The 22,780-nt window shown below is 41.7% G+C and overlaps 1 protein-coding gene across 1 annotated transcript; it reads left to right on the plus strand.

The window, feature by feature from the left end:
- The first annotated feature begins 19,365 nt into the window (after window positions 1-19,365).
- Window positions 19,366-22,486, plus strand: AHL22 (AT-hook motif nuclear-localized protein 22). The gene is made up of 2 exons (XM_088902766.1): window positions 19,366-21,298; window positions 21,742-22,486. Exon 1 carries the CDS (start codon window positions 20,022-20,024, stop codon window positions 20,907-20,909), a length of 888 nt encoding a protein of 295 aa, XP_088758892.1. The 5' UTR covers window positions 19,366-20,021; the 3' UTR covers window positions 20,910-21,298; window positions 21,742-22,486.
- Window positions 22,487-22,780: the final 294 nt, after the last annotated feature.

The raw sequence follows: 22,780 nt of genomic DNA on the forward strand, positions 1-22,780 counted from the left end.
CCCCTTGTAAGATTTTGAAAAATAAAAAAAAAAAACTAAAAAGAAAAAAGCTACAGCACATGATTGTGCGTATCATGTGTGAGGTTTTCATTATATTTTTTCTATTTTCTTTTCTTCTCAATTTCATAATTGGTTTGAAGGAAAAGGTAGGGAAAGGTAGGGAAACTTATATAAACTTTGTATAAGTTTCCCTACCTTTCCCTACATTTTCCTTTAAACCAAATATAGCATAAAGGTAAACAATTCATGGGGGTTGGAAAAGATGGGACGGGAAGTTCCCTCCAAAAAAAAAAAAAAAAGATAAAAAGAAAATATGTACGATCCACTTATTAATTTACAAAAAGAAAATATTATTTTTATACTAAAATCTAAACCCTTAAATCCTAACCCTAAACCTTAAACATTAAACCCCTAAATTAAACCCTAAAATTAAGAACTTGGTTAGATGCATTCCTCTGACCAGGTAGGAGCCAAATTAAGTTTTATCCAAGTTGAGCTGGGTTTAGGTTAGGTTAAGGTCAACCCTATCTCAACCCGAGCTGTTGAATCTTCTTCCCTAACCTTAACCCAGCTTAGGAATGGGCTTGAATTGGTCTTATGTTTTCATTTCTTTTAGCTAAAATGTTCTTATTTCTTAGAGTTAGGATTAGCTTAATTATCAAGGTTAGCTGATTTTAGCATTATTATATGTACAAAGACAAAGTTAAGGTGCCTTACTATATGTTTTTTTTTCCCTATTAGAGTATTATGCTTATTCTTAAGTTATATTTAAAAATTTTGCCTTTGAACTTAAAATTGTTGTTTATCCAAAAAAAATTGAAATTATTGATATATACATTTAATGATGCATACATACATACCCCAACTGCCTGGCTTTCCTGGGTTGGGTTCAGGCTAGCTAACCCAGTCCAGGTTGCATCCACAATGTCCCACAGTGCATCCCCACTGTGTATTGGGAACATCTCCTGGTGATGACATCATTGGGTCTGGTATTATCATCGGGAGATGTTCCCAATACATGGCGAGGATGCACTGTGGGACATTGTGGGGCGCAGATGTGAAGTTGGTGTAGATATTAAGGCTCAGTTTGGAAGGAGTATAAATACAAATATGTAGAGTGCAGAACTATGTATTTTGTATGTATTTGTACTGTACATATTTGTATTTATACTCCTTCCAAACTAAGCCTAAGGGGGTGTTCTTTTTTTGGATTTTGAGAGCGGGGGAATGGGATTTTGGTTTCCATTGACCAAGAATCCCATGTTCATTTTTCAGATTTATGTGGGGACTAGGGAAAGTATATTTACTTGGGTACCCATCTCCTAGGTGGGTAAATAACTTTCCCACCTAGGGGGAAAGTTGCTAACACTTGTATGGGACAAAAATGCCCCTTTTAATAATGGATTTTTATGGCTCAAATGGTCATTACCTTATTTACCTAGGAAATAAAAGAACACGGATAAATTTACTTACCTGGGTAAATGTTTCTCAGGAAAAACTTACCCAGGTAATTGCATTTACTTGGACAAGTAACTTAACGAAAAACGAATGGGGACTAAATATCAAATTTGAGTTACTTGGGTTTCATGGCCTACAAGCAGCTTCCAAACACAAACTGCTTGTGTTTTCCCTCGTGACCAGGCATGTGAACATATGCACATCAGAAAAAAATGGGTCCTTTCACAGGAATCACCTATCCAAAATCAGATAAGCTTCATTTCAAAGATGACTTAATATTAATTAGCTGGAAAACCTTTTTTTTTAATCAAAACACATTCAAAATCTCTAAAATGAAATAGCCATCTCATATAACTTCTTTAACTCCCCATTTGTATTATTTTTTTTTGTGTATTGTGTAGGAATGTAGGAATAGCTCCAATAGGTGACAAAATGAAAAAGAGTAGATATGATTAGGGCACACACATAGAAGACCACTAATTGTGTGAATTAGAAGAAGTGATTTATTACACATTGAAGGGGCTAAAAGAGCTCAAGGTAGACAAAAAAGACGTGTAGAAATAAAATAAATGATTTAAACACTAATAATTTAATAGCGAATATGACTTTAAATAGAAAGGATTGGCAAAATAGTATTCATGTAGCCCCACCCCATATAATTGATATAAGCCATAAGTCATGGATGATGATGAATTTTTTTTTTTGTGTATTATTTTTCTTAAAAAGAGGGATACACACTTTGTATGAAGGCTTTCAAGAAAGAATAAAAAAATATTCTAGTTGATCAATCTAAGTGTATATATGTATATATACACTCGTCCTACTACCACTTCTACTTATGGGGCAAATTGCAGCTCAAAAACCCTTGTCACTTGTCCAATAATAGCCCTTCTCTAGGTTTAGTAATTAAAAATGTGTAGATTGTGCCAAGAGCACACTAAGGCTGTTTTGGGTTTGATAGAAAATAAGAGAGAAACAGACAGTTGAGAAGCAGAACAAACACTTTTTTTTTTCTTTTCCTGCACTCAGTTTGGAAAGGGTATAAGTGGGCGTTCCCATTGACCAAGAATCCCATGATCATTTTTCATATTTATGTGGAGACCGAGGAAAGTTTATTTTCCTGGGTATAGATCACTTACCCGGATAAGTGATACCAATCTCCTAAATGGGTAAATAACTTTCTTACCTAGGGGAAAGTTGCTAACACTTGAATGGGACAAAGAAACCCCTTTTAATAATGTTTTTTATGGCTAAAATGGTCATTACAATATTTACTTCGAAAATAAAAGAACAGGGGTAAAAGCATTTACTTGGGTAAGTGTTTCCCAAGAAAAACCTACCCAAATAATTGCATTTACCCAGTTAAATAACTTACCAAAAAGCAAATGGGCCTAAATACAAACATATACATTGCAAATACATACAAAATAATGCCAAATACAAGGTTTTACACTCTACATTATTGTATTTGTACTCTTTCCAAACTGAGCCTAAAGAGTGCAAATACAAATATGTGCAGTGCAAAATATCTTAAAAAAAAACAAAATATTCAATGCAAAACCTTGTATATGATATTTCTAAACCTTATTATTATTTTTTTTCACATTGCACTCTTCATTCCCAAACTGAGCTTAAGCAGGTTACCAAAGACTCTCCTGTATATGGTGTGTAACAGATTAGCAGATAGTTTGGCAAATTGGGTGAACGTTCTCAATTGGCAAGTATTTTCATCTTGCTAATTAACTCTGTCTTAGTCAAGTACTTTGTATGTTTTTGGTTGTCTTTTTCTCCGGTAGTGGTGAAGTTTCATGTCCCCCTCTTAGTATTTTGTGTTGTGGGCGGTTTTCTTTTATACGTAGGGTTATGAGTTCAGGCCTACCCCCTTCCAGTTTAGTTGTATAAATCTGTTTTATTTCAATTTTTAATAATATCTAACATTTGTGATACAACAGATAAGCAAAAGTCAGGAAAGCAAATAACATCTTAAAAGATTTTCCTTTTTTTTTTTGAGTCAAGAAGATTTGTAGTGGTTCTTTTCTTAGGTCGATAGACCATATTAAATAACTCTATCCCTACAAACAATGGAGAAACTATTATGTACCAAGAACCGAATAAATATGATCCCAGAAAAAGGTGACGCAAGAAGAGCTGGGAGAGGAATTCATCCGTTTGTTTTTTTTTTCCTACGCACAACAAAGAACTTTTAGCATTATTAGGCAATCTTGTATGCCTTTATGAGAACTTAGTATTTATTAATGTAATAAAGAAAATAAAAGCCTTTGCCTTAGTTTTTGTATCCCAAGTAGCACCTATCTTCCAGAGAAGAAAAAGTAGGACCTATCTTTTGTTTAATGGGTCTGTGACATACTTAGCTTTCTTTACAGGGACTTGAGTAATTATTTTAGCATTTAAACATGTTGATTGCAATCATATTCTTGCACATTTAATTTGATTGTTTATCTCGGCCGTCTATCTAGTATCGATTTGTTTCTTCTTAAAATATTGGGTTTCTTAAGAAACCACCATTTTTCAATCCTGATGGACAGTGCTTTTGGATAATATTTTAACCAGGTTCTTTTTAATTATAACAGTGCATGTATAGAATATATAAATATTTATCAACCATATATTATTCTTTTTGTTTGGGTGATGGTTGAGCTGTTCAACGATGTCACATGGTTATCTTCGTGGCCACCCCTTTTTCGGCTGACTTTAATGCTACACATAACGGAAGAGCATAACTAAGAAGGAGTATCCCACACAAACAAGGAAGTGGATTCCACTGGGGAAGAGGGAACCTCCCGAAGACCTCGGCAGACGCCCTCATCTCGACAACCCCGGAAACCCTATCTATCTAGGATATAGATGCCCAATTATAATTAGGTATTCCCCGCTTAAGGTAAGGGACTTTTGGAACTGCATTCTTTGAATACTTCTTTGCACTATCTCTTTGACTCGGGCCAACACTATGTCAATTTGCTTGTCTTAGTTACATCTCTCTTTATCCTATTGACTTGAGCATCGGAGTGAAGAGGACATGAAGCATGCACAGAAGTACATGAATGCCAAGGAAGCCCAAGCACTATGATGGAGTGAAGATGACCAAAATGATTGGAAGTAGAAGCACCATGGTGAGTGTAGATCTTACAGAGACGACAAGATATAGGACTGCCAACTTGACCATAGACCAAGGACCTTTCCATCGACGTATAGAAACTTTACTCCCTTGAACGCATTGCGGGCCGAAATATTGATGCAAATCTGCGACCATAGCTTTATTAGGTGGCCTGAAAAGATGAAGTCCCAAAACAACAAAAGGAATCAAGACAAGTACTGCAATTTCCATGAAGACCATGACCACGGAACTGAGAGTTGCCGCGACCTATGCCACCACTTGGAGGACCTCGTCCAGCGTGGGTACCTCGGTGGATTTGTAGCACCAGCCTGAGATCCCCTAGCTGGAGTCATCGTTGTCATCTCGGGCAGCATGGCCTCTGGAGGAGAGAGCAACTTAGCTTGCAAGGCCTATGCCAGATTTCATCAGGTTGAAGATAGGGAACTGTAGAGACAGAGGTAGGATGCTCCCATCACATTTGCTGATGACGATATCAGGGGGGTCATACACCACACGACGACGCTCTTGTAATAATCGCCGAGATCACTAACTTTGAGGTTCGACGCATACTAGTGGACATAGGAAGCTTAACCGACATCCTCTTTGAAGAAGCCTTTAAACAACTCGGTATCGGGAAGGACCATCTGATGTCAGTCAACACCCCTGGTGGAATTTCCCAGAGACTCACTGATACCCTAGGGGAAGGTCACTTTGTCGTTGCTAATAGGTTACAACCTCATCACCACCACAACAATGGTAGACTTCATCGTCGTTCGTGACTTGTCCCCTTACAACGCCATCCTCAACTAACCTATGCTAAATGCTCTATGGGCCTCAGTCTCCACGTACCACATGGCCGTGAAGTTCCCAACCCCGTATGGAGTGGGTGTATACCATGGAAATCAGAGAACTACGAGGCAGTGTTACTTGATGGCATGCAGAGGGAGACCACACACCATCGAAGCACTCACCACAAAAAGTATGGACTTGAGGGACAAGCTACGAGCACAATGCAACCGGCCCGTGGAAGACCTTGCCCAAGTGCCCCTCTTTGGCGATGACCCTGAGAAGACGTTCCATGTAGGACCTCTCCTAGAAGGTTGCCTTCGAGATGACATTGTGCAAATCCTCAGAGACAACGCCAATGTGTTCATCTGGCCAGTAAGACATGCCGAGGATCGACCCTAAGGTCATCACCCATCGCTTGAAAACTGACCCATGCTACCGAACCATGAGGCAAAAGAAGAGGAGCTTTGCCTCAGAACAGTGGCAAATGATCAGCGAAGAAGTGCAAAAAATGCTCGAAGTCGGCTTCGTCCGATAAGTGACATACCCGGATTGGCTAGCGAATGCGGTGGTGGTCCAAAAGGCCAACAGAAAGTGGAGGATCTGCATCGACTTCACTGACTTGAATAAGGCCTGCCCAAAGGACAATTTCCCCTTGTCGAGGATCGTGTAGCTCGTCGATGCAATGGCAAGCCACACACTCTTGAGCTTCATGGATGCCTTCTCTAATTATAATCAGGTCCAGATGCACCAAGATGACCAGGAGAAGACTGCCTTCATTACTAACCGGGATTGTACTGCTACAAGGTGATGCCCTTTGGCTTGAAGAAAGCCAACGCCACTTATCAGAGGCTAGTGAATCACATCTTCAAGGAATAGATCAGCCGAAACATAGAAGCCTATGTTGATGACATGCTGGTGAAGAGCAAGAAAGCTGAGCAACACCTAGTCGATCTAAAGGAAGTTTCGACACCCTTTGGAAGTACTAGATGAAGCTAAACCCGACAAAGTGTGCTTTCGGCGTTGGGTTTGGTAGGTTCCTAGGCTTTATGGTCACATAGAGGTGAATTGAGGCAAATCCAGAAAAGATCCAAGCCATCCTAGACATGCAATCACCATGGATATAAAAATCCGTGGACTAGTGCTTGCCCTTCTTTAAGGAATTGAAAAAGGCGAAGGACTTTTATTGGACCAAAGAGTGCGAATAGTCCTTCCAAGAATTGAAATGCTACCTGAGATCACCACCCCTTCTCACGAAACCAAGCTCAAGAGAACAACTCTTGCTCTACTTGTCCACTGTGATGAAGTGGTTAGCTCGGTCCTAGTAAAGGAGGAGGGTCAGACCCAAAGGCCGATGTACTACACTAGCAAGGTCCTCATGGGCATATAGACACAATATTCAAACCTAGAGAAGGTCGCCTTGGCCCTCATCACCTTGGCAAGGAAGCTCAAGCCGTATTTTCAAGCACATAATGTCCGAGCACTCACCAACCAGCCACTCAAGCAAGTCTTGCACAAGTTGGAGGCCTGTGGGTGCCTGATCAAATGGAGTGTGGAACTGAGCAAGTTCGATGTTGACTACACACCTTGGCCCACCATCAAAGCCCAAACCCTAGCCGACTTCCTAGCCGAGTGCACTTTCTCAACAAAGAACCTAGTCAAGGCCCCACTAGCTTGGACCTTGCATAGACAGGTCGTCCAATCGACAAGGCAGCAACATCGGGTTCATCCTCCTTGCCCCAAACACCACCACCCTGGAGCACACCCCGAGGTTTGAATTCAAGGTGTCTAAAAACGAGGTGGAGTACAAAACCCTAATAGTCGGAGCGAGGCGTGTGGAAACCTTCAACGACTCCCAACTAGTGGTCAATCAGGTAACTGGTTAGTTTGAGGCAAGAGATCCCACTATGGAAAGTCTACATGTAGAAAATGCAAGGGCTCATCAGAAAACTCGAGCACTTTGCCATACAACAAATTCCTAGAGCCGAGAACATCCGAGCCGATGCACTATAGCGTATCCCTTGCATTAGGGTTTCCATACCACAGTTAGAATGGACACTTTAGCGTAGCCCAGCATTTCAGAAGCAACCCTAATGGTCCTCCTAGTCCAACAAGAGCCATTGTGGATGGATCCCATCATGTAGTACCTCCAAGATGGCACCCTCCTAGTAGACCAAACCAAAGTGAGAAAGCTCGCCCACAGGTTGCTTGATATTGCCCCATTCGGGGCCAGCTCTATTTCCGGTCACACACTCTCCCCTACCTTAGGTGTCTCCCTCCTATAGAGGCCGACTATGTCCTCAGGGAGATACACGAGGGTATCTACGAAGACCACCTCGACGTGCAGACCTTAACGTACAAGGCACTTCGATAGGGCTACTTTTAGCCCACCATGAAGCAAGACACAATCCAACTCGTCCAAAGGTGTGACTGCTGTCAGAGGCACTCAAATCTCTAGAACCATCCAACAGCTCCCCTGATGTCCATTCCTAGTCCGTGGCCTTTTGCCCAAAGTGGGTCGAGGCCGAGCCTCTGGCACGCATTACTGCGCAGAATGCCCAAGGCTTCCTATGGAGAAATATCATTTGTCGTTTTGGCATTCCTCGAGTCTTTATCACAGACAACAACTCCCAGTTCATCGATTAGAAATTCAAAGCCTTCTGCATGGAACTCAAGATAGATCATCAGACCATAGTTGTTCATCGGCCATAGAGCAATGGACAAACTGAAGTGACCAATCGAACCCTGCTCCACGGTCCGAAGACAAGGCTTGACAAGGCCAAAGGCAGGTGGGTTGAGGAACTATCGAGCATCCTCCAGGCCTACAGAACTACACCGCACACGGCTACCGGAGAGACCCCATTCATCCTAGCGTTTAGAGCCACGGCGATGATCCCCATGGAGATCGGATCCCCTACTCTATGGACCGACCTCTACAATGGCAAAATGAACAATGAGGATCTTTGTGTAGAGCTCGACCTAGTAGAAGAAGCTTGCGCCTGAGCACACATTATGATGGTAGCACAATAACAGAGGATGACCAGGTACTATGATTCCAAAGCTTGGAGGAGGGAATTCACAATAGGAGACCTCATCCTCTCTAAAGTCATAGTGCCTGAGCCAAGAGAAGTAAAACTCGAACCCAAAGGGGAGGGACCATATAGGGTGGCCAGAGTCCTCAGCCCGAGCACCTACAGACTAGAAGATCGCAATGGAAAGCTGGTGCTGAGGAGCTAGAACATTGGGATTCTACGGATGTACTACTAATAATTAAAGACGAGCACCAATTGTACACAAAGTTCAAGAAATAAAGCCCCCTTTTTTGTGTTCAGTAGACAAGTACGCACAATACACACCTGCCCAGGCAAACTTCAACGGATAGGGACTTTGAAACACGTCACCGCACACTAGCTCACACATACCAGCCATACCGAGCCAATCTAGAATAACTGATAGACCCGACTGGCTTGAAATGGCCAAGGCCCAAAGCCAAACAAGCCTTGCAGGGCACGGTGGGAACAACGCCCCCATCGACTACAAAAGAGGGCGGAAACTGACTCCATAAAATAGCCCGGTTCGAAGTCAATATAGAGCTAGTTGAGCACCACAGTCAGCCCCTCTTAAAGAGCGTAGGCTCCATCAGACCGAGTGCCACTGAGCTCCCCTCAACCACGACGAGGACTTGGAATCACTCCGGTCGAGCAAGACTCGAACCGGGTTACTCCAAACAAAGATCCCTTAAGACCCAGACGGTGGCACAATTTGCCAAACTCCAAAATATGATAAAAAAGGGAAAACGGCAAGAAGGGAGAGATGACATATTAAACAAAACAAACACTTCATTAATTTAAGGAGCAGTACAGTTTTGAGCCCAACATACCGAGTTGAGTACAAAAAAAAAGGAAAACATAAGAATGCCATTCCGTGCTAACCGTGCTATCAATAGGGTTCGCTTCCTTGGTGGCGACCGTGGCATCGTTCTGGGTAGGAGACGCTGTTGGGGTTTGCTCGGCGTTGAAGGGCCCATACCCCGCCACGATTGTAGCTTTCTCCGGATACTTGCGCATAACTCCTCTCTGGCAGCGAGCAAAACCAGTTTGCTATGAGCCTGTAGCATAGTCGTCGAGGGCAATTTGGAACTCTTCAAACTCCTTGCACCTCACCACTGCTTCCTCTTTGGCATGGAACAGTTTCGCCTTCGCCTCCTCGACTATCTTCCATGCCTTTTCGAGGTTCCCCTTGAGCTCACGAGCATGGCTCTTTAAACTCTACATCTCTTCGTCCTTGGCCGCCGCCGCTTGCTTCAACTCGACCACTCGAGCCTCGGCCATCTGACAAAGGGCACACATCCGGTCAACTAGCATCATCACTGCATAGACATCCTACAAAAGGAAAACAAGTCAATGAGAATGACAAATCACATCGAAGAACGAAAAAGGGCGGTTCAGACATCTTACTGCGGTGAATTCCCGGATGACTACACTTTCTAGCACCCTGCTCGTGCAGTTGTTGGTCTCTCTTTGAATGTCGACCAACAGAATGCCCCGAGCCAATTGCTTGGGCACACCCTTAGTCTCCAGAGTGTCATCTGACCAGACACTCCAACTCGGCCTGTACACGTCGACCCCCAACTCTGCCAGACCCAAAGGGGAACCTCGAGGCTTCTCCACAGCATGGACCGTGGTGGAGACTCATCAGAGCCAACGTCCACCATGTCCCCCTCAACCAGCCTTGGCCTCTTGTGCATCAGAGGGTTCACGACCTCTAGGCGGCGTTGCTGTTGAGCCGCTGCCTTCTTCCGCGCGGTAGCCTGCATGTGCCTCATTCTCTCCTCTTCATCCATGACCACCTATCTGCTAGAGAAAACAGGTCAGTCAAAGCCGAGGAAATAGAGCAAAAGGAAACTTACAAAAGCAAGGACAGAACAACCGGGGGCTCCATTAGCCTGGCGTGGATCAACATGAAAAACGACGTGTACTCCTGCACGTATACTCTCACTATCCTCCTAATGGTTGCTAACTCTTCCCTAGACAGCTCGGTCTCGATCGGTGCCCTCACAACCTAGTCCTCAAGATTGACAACTCGACGGGGAATGGCCAACCCCTTGGACATGGCATGAAGAAGAACCTTTCCTTTAAGTGTTTCACCGAGGAGGGGGCTCCGACGAGCACCTTATTATGTTGTCGAGCCGAGAAGTAATAATAGCCTTACTGGTGCTTCTTAGGAAGTATGTGAACATCAATAGGGTGATGTCCACGTTGTGAACCGAGCAGTAGCAAAGAAGGTTGACCAAGTATCTAAAGGAATTGGGCACCAGTTGGATTGGCTAAATGAGGTACCACCTCAACACCGACGCAATACCCTCACTTAGAGGAAACCTTAGCCCAACTATCAGGCTGTGCTCATAGACGTAAAGCTCCCCCGATCGAGCCGAGGTGGCACTCTCACTGATGTCGGGGCACCTTAGCTCACACTCCTTGGGAACATAGTAAAGGGCCCTAATTCATGCCAGGTTTCCAAGTGTTAACCTACAGGGCGGAGACGCAAAGCGGCTGATGTCGGGGCACCTCAACCTCGTCCAATTAGCAAGATTATCTAATCGTGTCCTTGAATTGGATAGCATCGTATTCAAACACAACAAACCATTCAAGACAAGATCTCTAGCTATCTGGATATTACACAAATTTAGTTAACAAATTAAGCAAATATATTTAATGAAGTTTAGAATTTTAAATATACTAACCAATCCCATTATTTTTATTAAAAATGGTGAAACTTATTTCCCAAGCTGCGCTTAATTAATTGTTGATATAGGGGGTTGTCTAACTCTTATGGTACATTTGCATAGATAACTGGCACTTCCAAATAGGTAGGAACCAATTTATTAGTTTCACTTTATAGATATAGTTTTCTTTTCCTATATAAAAATGTTTCCATTTGTACTTTAAGTTACATATTAGCTAAGTAATTTTACTAAAAAACAATGTGAGAAACCATCTATTAAGAGTTAAGACAGATAATACTTGCATTAAGATTTAGTTATTTTAAATGGAACAAAGAAAAAGGAAAAAAAATGTAGACCTAGAGAATGCTACTCCTTAGGGACACTAAAGAATAATAATAATATATGTGCAAAAATAAACAAAAGAACTAATTTACTAGAAGATTTCACCAAGTACATGAAGCTAGCTAGTATTCCCTAGGATAGATGGCAATACCTTTCATTCCCAAGTTATCCATTTTAAGCAAAATATTGCACCATATCAATGAGGGCTTGAAAACCCTAAACAAAGTGAGATGGGTAATTATATTACTTTAATTAATTACCAAAATGCCTTAATTAACTACAAGGTGAAAGGACTATTCAATGCATATCCAAGGTAGATTAATGGTATTATATTAAAGGGTGTCTGGGGGGACAATTCATGTTGAACATGAATGAACTCGAGATCTCGATCAGTGTGAAAAGGAAACCGTTGACATAATGCTAGCCAATAGTGCTTGGGGTTCATCAGTTTCCATCATGTTTGAGCAATTGAGCAGGCAGCAGGTGAGGGTCTGAGGGATGATGACTAACATGATTCCAAACCGATCGCTATCCATCACGTGGCAGTTTCATTTTGGTCGGTTGTTTTGGCTCTAAAATAATCCCAGTGCTCGATGCAATGGGGATTGATTAATTAACTCCATTGGTCATCCCTGGAGCTGGAGGATAAGAAGATAGATCAGATGAAGTGCAACCCAACAATTAATCCGTGTACGTAGTCGCCTCGAACGGAAAGCTGTGTGTGTGAGAGAGAGAGAGAGAGAGAGAGAGCTTCTGAGAGAGAGGAAACATGCAACACAGTGCTTGCTAGATTCGAGGTGGTGATGGGTGCCAGTCACATTCACATGGCTGTTCTTTGTTTTTCTTTCAACTTGTCCATGGACCAACTTCCTCGCAAATAATTATTTATAGGGAGATGCTAATGGGTTGATTTCTTTAATCAAAACAGCAGCCTTCACATTGAAATTGAAATATTTATTATTAAGTCAGTAGCTAGCTCTTGAGTTATATAGTTTCTAATTAATAAGCTTTAATTTGTCATCATCTTTTCTTCTTCTATCTAAATGGGGAGACTAAGCTATGGCTTCATTTATTACCCAACTTCCCATGTTTCATCACTTCACAATGCTCCACATATTGTTTTTCAATGTTAATTAGGTGGATATATATATATATATATATATATATATATATATATATATATATATATATTCTAATTAGATATTGAGCCCGTGACCTGAACGTTTCTAACACCTGCTGATAATTGCAGACAATAAGTTACATCATATCCAAAGACCTTGTGAATTCAAGAGTCTTAGACTTGGGAATCAGCTGCCTATTTCTCAATTAATGAAATCATATTAGGATAAGAGCTCAAGAAAAGAGTTCAAAGTTAAAAGCAAGAGAAATTAACAAGTTCATCATTCTCTATGCCAAAAACATGTGAAGGTTTTTTTGGTTGCAGACAAAATGAAGGGAATAAGCAAATTGTTGCTTCGAAACTGATATTCAAAACAGAAGAAAAAAATTGTTTAACTAATAATATTCCTGGCGTTTTGTTTAACTTAGAGAAAGAGATATTAATGGTTGAGAAATATACAAGTAGTGTCTCAAGATTAAATTGATGAGAGGATCAAAAACCTATATATGTTGGAAAACTAGAAGAATAGCAATATTGTCATTTTCCTACAATTACTGCTCATTGTTTGTAATTCACTGTCCACAGTCATCAACCAAACACCATTGAATAGCATTTTCTGGAAATTAAACCATTCATTACCTTCATTTTACATCAATTAAACAGAGCCTAAAATCATGAGAATATAGTTGAATTACCCATGTGACTTTCTAAGCTATCAATTTGAATTAATCTAACAGGTTGTGGGTCGAATGCTGGATAGGATGGACCACAGCCCAAAATTGAAATCCCATTTCCCATATGGAAGTAAATCATGAAATGTCACTTGATTGTGAATCTGTGATCAGTTGCACATAAAATGAAAATGAAGGAAAAGAAATAATTTTCTTGAAAAATGATACTCAACATGAATCAATATAATTGAACTTGATTATTAGCTTACTAATTAAATGCCTCAATTGAACAGATTGTAATGGTGATAAGATCCACACTTACGGGGTGGGGAGGGGAGGGTAGTAAAACCTTGAAGGGTGGTAAAACTGAAACACTGTCGACATGAATCGTAAAAGGTGAAAGAGAATCCTTCGATAAACACATGAATTTCGATCAGTACCTAGCAGAGGAAAGATAGATGGGGTTTGCGTTGACTGGTTTTCGAAAAATGATGCTTCCGTGATAATTTATGTTTATATATTGTTTCAAGGACTGACTTTGGAGAGGGAGAGAGAGAGAGAGGCATAAGATGATATTATATAATATAACAACAACTGGATCTGGGTGATTGGATGGTTGAGAATCTAAAACGAGGAAGGGTTCCTCTCCGGGACGACCGGCCCACTTTCCTCTCATCTTCAGGCCACTCTGGCCTTTCTCTCTCTCTCTCTCACACACATACACACACAACAGACAGCAGCGGCTCTGAGCCACCTCATGTCGGTTAGCTAACAGAAGTGGGACTCCGTCGTCATTTATTCCTCTCACTCAGTGGTTGAAGAAGCATGGCTTCCACCCTCTTCAACATGTGTGTGTGTGTGTGAGTTAGAACGAATTAACATATTCAAGTACTGATGGCTAGCTATCAACATGGGAGTTCTTTTTTTATAAGTGAGATGTGGTTGTTTTATGTGGAGAATGCAGAAAATAAGTTTGTCAATCATAATCAGTAATCGGAAGGAGAAGGGGGTGGGTGAAAAATGTATCAATCAAGTTACATCATATACACGTGGTGTTATGGATCAGAGCTGCTGAAAACAAGAAAAGTTAAGAAGCAGCCAAGATACAAGAAAGGAGAGAGGAAAGAAAACAGAAGGATAAATACAGCATGATTTGAAGGTGTGAAGATTGCATTTGTCCAGCGTGTAATTAAGATGAAAGAATTTCATTTCACTGTAAAGGAAAAGGCTAAAACATTAATTCCTAGCTGTAGATAACCCCATTGGGCTAGATAATGGAATCTAATTATATTTCAATTACAAAAACAGGGTCTAAAATTAAGGGTTCCAGACATATTTCCAGTCGTCCGTCCGAGTTCCGACCAGTTTAGACTGAGGACAATTCAGGCTGTCAGTGTGCACTATACTTCGACTCTCGGGAGGTTCTAAGGTTCGAAGTTCGAACACTGCCTAGCTAGAGCTAGCTAGCTAAAGCTCTTCATAACAGAGAGATGGAAAATTTGCAGAGAAGGTAAATATGCAATAATAATTCGAACAAGGAAAAGAGTGAGTGAGTGGGGTGATCGATATATAACAAAGTGGGCCATGGGGCCACGACAAAGAGCATCTTTTGTTCATAGATTTTCGTTGGTGGGTCATGGCTCTCTATCTCAGATCCCAACGTAGAGTTTGATTCAACCTCAGCCTCAGCTCTCGGAGCATCGATCCAAGCAGGCCAGTCCAGTCCAGCCCCTGTGGAGCTTGTGCTCATCATCTGCGCAGCTGCCTGCCTGCTTCCTCCTCTGTGTCAGCTGCCTTGCACCCACGCGTCCTACTCACTCCCACACCCAGCTTGGTCTCTTCGAACAGTCCGGTCAAATGGTGGGTGTGTCCTTTCGTTGCATGAGCAGCTGGAGCTGGTTGAAGGAGAACCCCCAACCTACGCCATGGCCCACCAACTGGACTGATCATGATCGATCATCATAGTTCTGATATCTATCCAGCTATGGCCGCTCATTCTCTTTCTCCACGGCTAGCTACCTTCCTTGTATCATGTGGGCTAGCCCTAGATCAATCGAGGCGAGAAAGAAACATTAATCCCCCCTTCTTGCACTGTCTCCTTGATTTTGATCCTGTCTTATTACTAGAAGAAGTTCAGTTCAGAACTTTGTATGGAGAATGGAGATGCTATATATTCTTCAATACTTTGATGTCAGCTGAAATGGCTGAATTGAATGGCTTATGGCTTTGTCTTTCTTTTATGAGTAAAATATCCAAGTCACAGCATGTAATTCAACAACCCAACTCTAGCTTCAGCCATTAAGGAGAGTTTGCTGCAACCTCCTGAATATATAATTTATTCACTAAAAAGATCAAGCATAAATCATTCAGTTCAGCTATGTGATCAGGTATAAGCTGATAGCTCGTAATGGGGAGATGAATTAATTTCAAATATTGCCTCAATGTATGCCAACTGTTGAACTACATAAACTTGTTGTCTAATTCTTTTGTTTCCTTATCTTTTCATGATAATGAAATTTGTCTTTTCTCTTAATTATATATCATACAAACCTCTTGAAACGTTCTCCTTAAAAAAAAGAAGGAAAAGAACAACTCAGAGGACTGATAAGTCATAGGAAATGGAATCTATGTAACCAATGCCAAATCACTGAGGGGAAATTAATTTAATGAGAAATTAAAAAAAAAAAACTAGAAAAACTGTTACACAAAAAGATAGAACATACCCTATTTTGACAACAAAAAATGTTAGTGGACCATAGGAAAAGCTTTCAAGAGATAGTCTACTCATACATCTACATATAATTTTTCTAGAAGCACATACCTTATCCAAACTTGATTGGGTTACTGTATAATTTAATTTGAAGCAGCTTCATATAACAGGACCTTTTATTTCTTTTATTATTATTATTATTTTTAAATTTGATGCAATATCTGAAAACTTGTGAAAGAGGTTTTAGGAAGGATATGCTGAAAAGGCATAAAAGAATAGTTTTAAAGCAATTCTTTTCAATATGATTGAAAATAAAACAATATCTTTTAGTGAATTGGTAGATTCCCTTAACTCCTAAAGAAAGGGAGTGTGAATTGGAATATATCTATTTAAATAAGAAAAGGGTTTGAGCTTGACATGTCTGGCATATATAACCTTTGAAGAATAGCTTTGGATATGAATGTATGTAGCTTTCTGTTAGAGTAGTGGCTGTTCCAAATTTGATTGGGCCGGCAGTGCAACTTTGAAAGGTATTTTGGTTTCATGGGACAATTTCATGTTGAGTGTCTTGTCTTAAAGCAAATTCATCACTTGATGGGAAAACCTTGAAAAACAAGTTTTCAAAAGTTTTTTATATGTTGAGAACAGTAACCTCAACCTCTCCATAAGTGTTGTGAAACAAAAGACTTCACTTTGATCATCAGATCTCTTCCTTTTTAAAGATGGGTCCAGGGTCCAGAAACTGGGGGAGAAAAAAAAAGATTAATTGATGGATTTTAAGCTGTAATGGATTGTAGATGGGAAGTGACTGTCATCAAATGGCAATTCCTGTAACTGGAAGCACTCTCTGTGCCCCAACCAACCACATATGGTCATGCATTTTCTCTGGTGCAGAGATGCCTTGGGCAGAGCCATGGTGACTGCACCAAGAGTCTGTCAATGCAGTCAGCCTCTCTCTCTCTCTCTCTCTAGGGGGGGGGGGGGGGGAGGAGGAGGGGAATGCCTTAGTTTGGTTACCATGCGACTCCCTCACATGCAATGCAACTTTATCTGGAATACAACTCACCGTTGGCTGGGACAGTTTTTAAGATGACAGGATTGAATGACTGCATCTTGTCTAGCGCCTTGTTTCCACCCATCCCTTTGGGACCCCACCAAAGGGATGGGATCATGGATGGCATTAACATCACCATCATAGTGGGCTCCACATCCGCCCCTTGCCTTCAGCTCTTTTATGTCGGATCCAGTGATTCACTTTCCCACCTGGATCATCCGACCCCACCTCCTTTGTTTTTCCATTCGAGGACCATTTTACCCTCAACATCATGCATTATTTAATTTAACCCTGATAATGCCATTAATGGATATGGAGCTTTCCAAAGGGTATTTCCGTCAGTTCAAGATGGCCCAAGGGGGCATCACATGTTTCACGGTACTCAGCTTTCTCAATCCTCTCTGTACTTGCATGCGAAGCAACAAAAAGAAAGAGACGAAAAGAGAGACCGAGGAATAAATATAAGATTGAAAGATGAGAACTCCTCCATGGTCCATTAATACAATAAATACTCCCAGTCCCAGTTGAGTCCCAGAGGAGAAGGTGCACAATGCGCACACGTTTATCTTCTCTAGGTGTGCACGTGCGCCCAATCACCCAGAAGCTGGACAACTGGCACACATGTAAGTCTGTGCGTGACGTTCAGTTCCGGAATCCCACGAGACCAGAGGTTGACCGCAGCGTAGCCTCTTCATCATCATCATCATGACTTTGTGTGGTTTTGATCAAAAGTGGGAGTGGGAATGTGGGACCCCTCTCCCCTCTCCTCCTCCTCCTCCTCCTCCTGATGCCAAATGCCAAATTGCCTTTGCCATTTGCCAAATGCAAATGTTGGTAAGATTTGTGAATGCATCAGCACCGTCAGATACTTTTAGGTGGGACCCATTGTCCAAATTGGTCCTCCTACTACTACTAGCCAGCGTGGCGGCGATGTTTAGGTGGGACCCATTGTTTTCCAGATGTGTACAAGAAGTGACGTGGTCTATACTGATTGGTCTTTTGGAGGTTTAACCAAATGAGTGAGGAAAACCGGGAGGTGACACGTGTTATTGACAAAAAGGATGGGACCCACTAAGGTTAAAATTTGCTGGGAGAATCAGAGGGAGATTGGAAGCGTTTAAGACAATTAAGTTCTGACTTTTCATAGTGAGGGTCCCGCCTCCCGCGCTCTTCCGGTTCCTTCTACGACTGCCCAATTGGGATCTGCTCCTCACAAAGCGCGTCTCACACTCACCTCACAGACACATCCCGCCATCTATATGCTATCAAATTTGCACTGTTGGAGATGCGCTCCCCCCGAGTTCACATCTGCGCCCCACAATGCCCACAGCACATCCCAATTCATGGTCGGGATGTGCTGCGGGACTCGCTCCCGCCCGCTCCCTCCCTCTCGGTCTTTACCTGTCTTACTTATCCCTAAAAGTTATAATACAAATATTACTGTACTGTACTGTACCTTTCTCCTCAAATCAGTGAATTATTCAGTTCTACGGTGATTGTCCGGTGGACGGAAATAGAATGCCAGAAATACCCAGAAGCCATGTTTGTCATCACAAGCGCTAGCTTCTATTCTCTGTACCTTTTCTCCTTTTATACCTTCTGTGCATGCTAACGAGAAGCTTGGATTTAGCTTCTTCTGCCGCTGGAAACTGAAAACTCTAATCATGGCTTCCCTCATATCCATACCCGCACTTAAACTTGGAATAGAAAAAGGTTTCAACATGCAGAGCAAGAATGAAGAAACCATTGGAACATTTAAGATGAAACAAAATTATTTTGGGCATCAAAGAAAGATTGGCTGTCAAATTAATTTCTCTTCAGGTGGTTTTTGTTTAGAATTTAGTTACGTATTCGTTTTCTAGGACTAAGTATTTGGGCATGCATCAAAGCAAGAAACCACTTGGAACGCTTCTCTTCTCTGCTAGACTAGACTGCTACATACATTTTATATTTTCTTGCTTTTAATTAAGTTTTGTTTATCAGGAAAAAAAAAGAGTTCCAAATCTTCCATATTATCAGTAAAGATAAGTGAAGAATTCATGCTTTGAGACAATCAAACATTAGAAAGGTAAGAGAACCCATGAAAGAGGAGATGCAGAAGGAAAATGGGTCTGAGTTACTTCTAAAGATGTTGACAAGAAGAAGAAGGCTTAATTAACAGAATTTAGTTCTTACAAGAATTCTCAAATTGAAAAGCTGATAAAAGAAAGTTGGATTCAAGCATATTTACAAGTGATAACCAACGGAGGAAGAAGAAGAAAAGGAGGAGGACTTCTTGTGCAAAAGGGGTGATGAGATGAAATACTGTAGCTAGTAGGAAAGGAATAAGGAAGGATTAGACGGAGTTATTATTTACTTTCTTGGACATTTATATACAGAGGAGAAAGAGAGAGTGAGAGAGGGGGAGAGAACGTGGAATGTTGGGAGAGACAAAAGAGAGGGAGAGGGGGCCCATCCACCGCCCATGCGCACGCTATCTTACCGAAACCAAACCCATCAGCCACCCGTCTCCTTGACCTAACCCTAACCCAAAAAGAAGGACCCAAATCACTACTCTCCTTGGCTCTTCATCTTACCTCAACCCTCAACAACAGTAACAAATAAGAAACTCAGACTTCTTAAGAGACACCTTAATAAGAGGTTAGAGAGGAGAAAGATGGCTGGTTTAGCTAGAAAATCGGTGGGTGATGCCGAAAACCTCCTCCTTTTCCCTTTTCTGGTGAATGGTAGTAGCAATTAATTCATCAAAAAAACTAAAAGAGAAAAGGGATACGAGAGACAGCCTAGAAGGCTTTCCTGATCTTTTTCTTGCTGTGTGTTCTCCAAAAAGATCCCTCTATTCTCTCTCTCTCTCTCTCTCACTCTCTGTTACTTCTCTGATTTCTGGGGTTCAGTTACTTGGGTATTGTGTATGTGGAAGACGGGGTTTCGATTCTTTTGAAGAAGAGAGAAAGAAGAGAGAAAAGTAGAAGACATATATATCTTTATATATATATATATAGAGAGAGAGAGAGAGAGAGAGAAAGGAAAGAAAAAAGCTATGGATCATTCTGTAACAGCATCAGCACATGGCCATGGTCTCCCTCCTCCTTTCCACACAAGAGATCTACATCTGCACCATCATCACCACCAACAGCAGCAGAATTCTGAAGATGAACACAGCGGCAGCAGCGGCCTAAACAAAGGGAAGAAACGCGATCGTGATGACATCAACAGCAACCACGGTGATGGCAACGAAATGATTGTTGCAGCCGGAGAAGGAGAAATGACGAGAAGACCACGAGGTAGACCAGCTGGTTCCAAGAACAAGCCTAAGCCACCGATCATCATAACCCGAGATAGTGCCAATGCTCTCCGAACCCATGTGATGGAGATCGCTAATGGGTGCGATGTCGGCGAGAGTGTCGCAACCTTTGCCCGGAGGCGCCAGCGAGGAGTCTGCATTTTAAGTGGGAGTGGCACTGTAACTAACGTCACTCTCAGGCAACCTGCAACACCCGGTGCAATTGTGACCTTACATGGCCGCTTCGAAATCCTTTCTCTTTCTGGGTCATTTCTACCACCTCCGGCTCCGCCCGCTGCGACGGGATTGACCATTTACTTAGCAGGCGGACAAGGTCAAGTAGTGGGAGGAAGTGTGGTTGGTGCTCTGGTTGCTTCAGGTCCAGTTGTAATAATGGCAGCTTCATTCGGTAACGCAGCTTATGAACGGCTCCCCCTTGAGGATGAAGAACCACCACTCCCAATGCAGAGCGGAGGCCCTCTCGGCTCTCCAGGAATGGTTGATCAGCAACAACAGCAACAACAACAGCAACAGCTTTTGCCCGACCCTAACATGCCTCTTTTTCATGGCTTACCACCAAACCTTCTAACTCCATGCCAATTACCAGCTGAGGCCTATTGGGCCACTGGTCGCCCTCCATTTTGACAAGCTACTCTCAGTCTTGTTTTACCTTTCTATCATCTTTTTTTATTGCCAGAAAAGAGCCCAGAAAGAATTGGAGCTAATGAGAAATGTGGTGTTGGTGATTCGAGCTTTCTTTTCCTCCTTTCTTTTGTAGTGTTTGTGTTGCCTCCGGGGGTGACCGGATGATTAGTCTGCCGACGGTTGATTGAAGAATTACAATCATGTACGAATTCAATGAATTTTTGGTGGGGTAAGAAGAGCTTCGGAAACCATGGCCAATGTCACTACATACAGAAGAACAGAAAACTTCAACAGCAACAACAAGAGAAAGGAGAAGAAAGAAGAAGAATTGATGTTGGCTGGACTATCTTTCCTTCCCTCTTTCTAGTTCCTTTTCTGTTGCAGCTCCGGTAATTTGCCCGACAATTCTTCTTCTTCTTCTTCTTCTTCTTCTCTCTCTCTCTCTCTCTTCAAACGAAATTTGACGAGTATTGTCTTTCTAATTTTTGCCTTTATCAGTTTGTTAGTGGTTATCTTGTCTGAGTGATCAAGCTTCATTTAGATGATTCAGCCCCCCCTCCCTGCCCAAAATAAAAAAATCTTCAGAGAAAGAGAGAGAGAGAGAGAAGAACCCTAACACCCACCAAGCATTCAAGACTTAGATTGATTGAGCTCCTCTCAGTTTTAACTATTCAAGATAAGGCCTTCTGATATTCACTACTGTCCACCACTCCAACTTGAATCCATTTCGTTCTGTCAGCAGACTCAAACCCATCATCACGCATCCACCTATCTCTAAACCCTTTCTTTACTTCCACACTGAACAATTTGTTGTTGTTGTTATTATTATTAGAATTAGAATTACTGCTGCTGATGCGAGATCGATGAGATGAAAGGCTGATTTTCATTTGGTGAACCGGTGAGGGAAATGGGGAAGGTGGCAATGCAGACTGCAAAAGGGTAATGGGCTTCTTAGAGTTGCCTTGGACATAGTGTAGGATGTATCCATGGTTGGATGGTGTCTGAGGCGGGAAGGAGACATGAATATCGGGTATTGGATTACACGTGCACTGCTCTGAACCAAGCTCCAATCTCCTTTTCGAGGCAAACAATTAAACACTTAAAAAAAAAAGGCAACAAACGAGGACAAAGACGGAGTTGGAACTACGTTAAAGTTCTATTCAGTTTTCTCTCATCTCATTAGCCTGATCAATGTAAAGCTACGGCAGTAAAGGAATAGAGGATCGACAAGTAAGGTAAGTAAAATAAAAATCTGCTTGTCTGGAATGGGGCAGATGTTCAAAGCCCAGCTCATCATGTTCTTTGTACTCAAACTAGCTCCCAGCTGGTCCCAGCAGCTCCCCATATTTTTTTTTAATCTTTCATGTAGCTATAAGCTTAACCATTCTTCTCTTGACACACGCACTTTCACCCATTAAACAATGTAATTCAGTTCTATGGGAATCATCAGCTTAAGTCCTAAATATTTTCTGGCTTCCCCATTTCTTTCTCTTCTCTTCTGGGTTTTCTTTGGAGTCTCAATTAAATATAAATCTCTGCTTGCTATATACTCACACTGCATGCACTTTTCTCAGAAACTTTTTTCTTTTCACCAAAGGAAGTGCTTTCTTTTCCAGGCTTGTCCTGCTAACCAGTTTTCTGCTTTCCCAATGATTGTTTTTGGTCTTTCATGAAGCCTTGTACTTACTTTCTTTGTAACTTTTATAGAGTTTGAGAGTGCAAGCTTCGTACCACAAAGGTTTTGATCCCAGGAAGATCTAATTAGTGTTTTAATGTTTTCTGGTCTCTATTAGTAGTCTTTAATATTTATCACAAGTTGATAGTGGTCCATGTTGCTGCACTCGAGATAAACCTACTCCTTTTCATCATTA

Source organism: Nelumbo nucifera, chromosome 4 (genome assembly GCF_055504915.1).
Source record: "Nelumbo nucifera cultivar China Antique chromosome 4, China Antique-T2T, whole genome shotgun sequence".
Classification (NCBI taxonomy): Eukaryota; Viridiplantae; Streptophyta; class Magnoliopsida; order Proteales; family Nelumbonaceae; genus Nelumbo; species Nelumbo nucifera.

What these genes read in the sequence shown, in the direction of transcription:
- AHL22 (XM_088902766.1), top strand. Translation starts at nt 20,022, where the DNA reads ATGGATCATTCTGTAACAGCATCAGCACATGGCCATGGTCTCCCTCCT.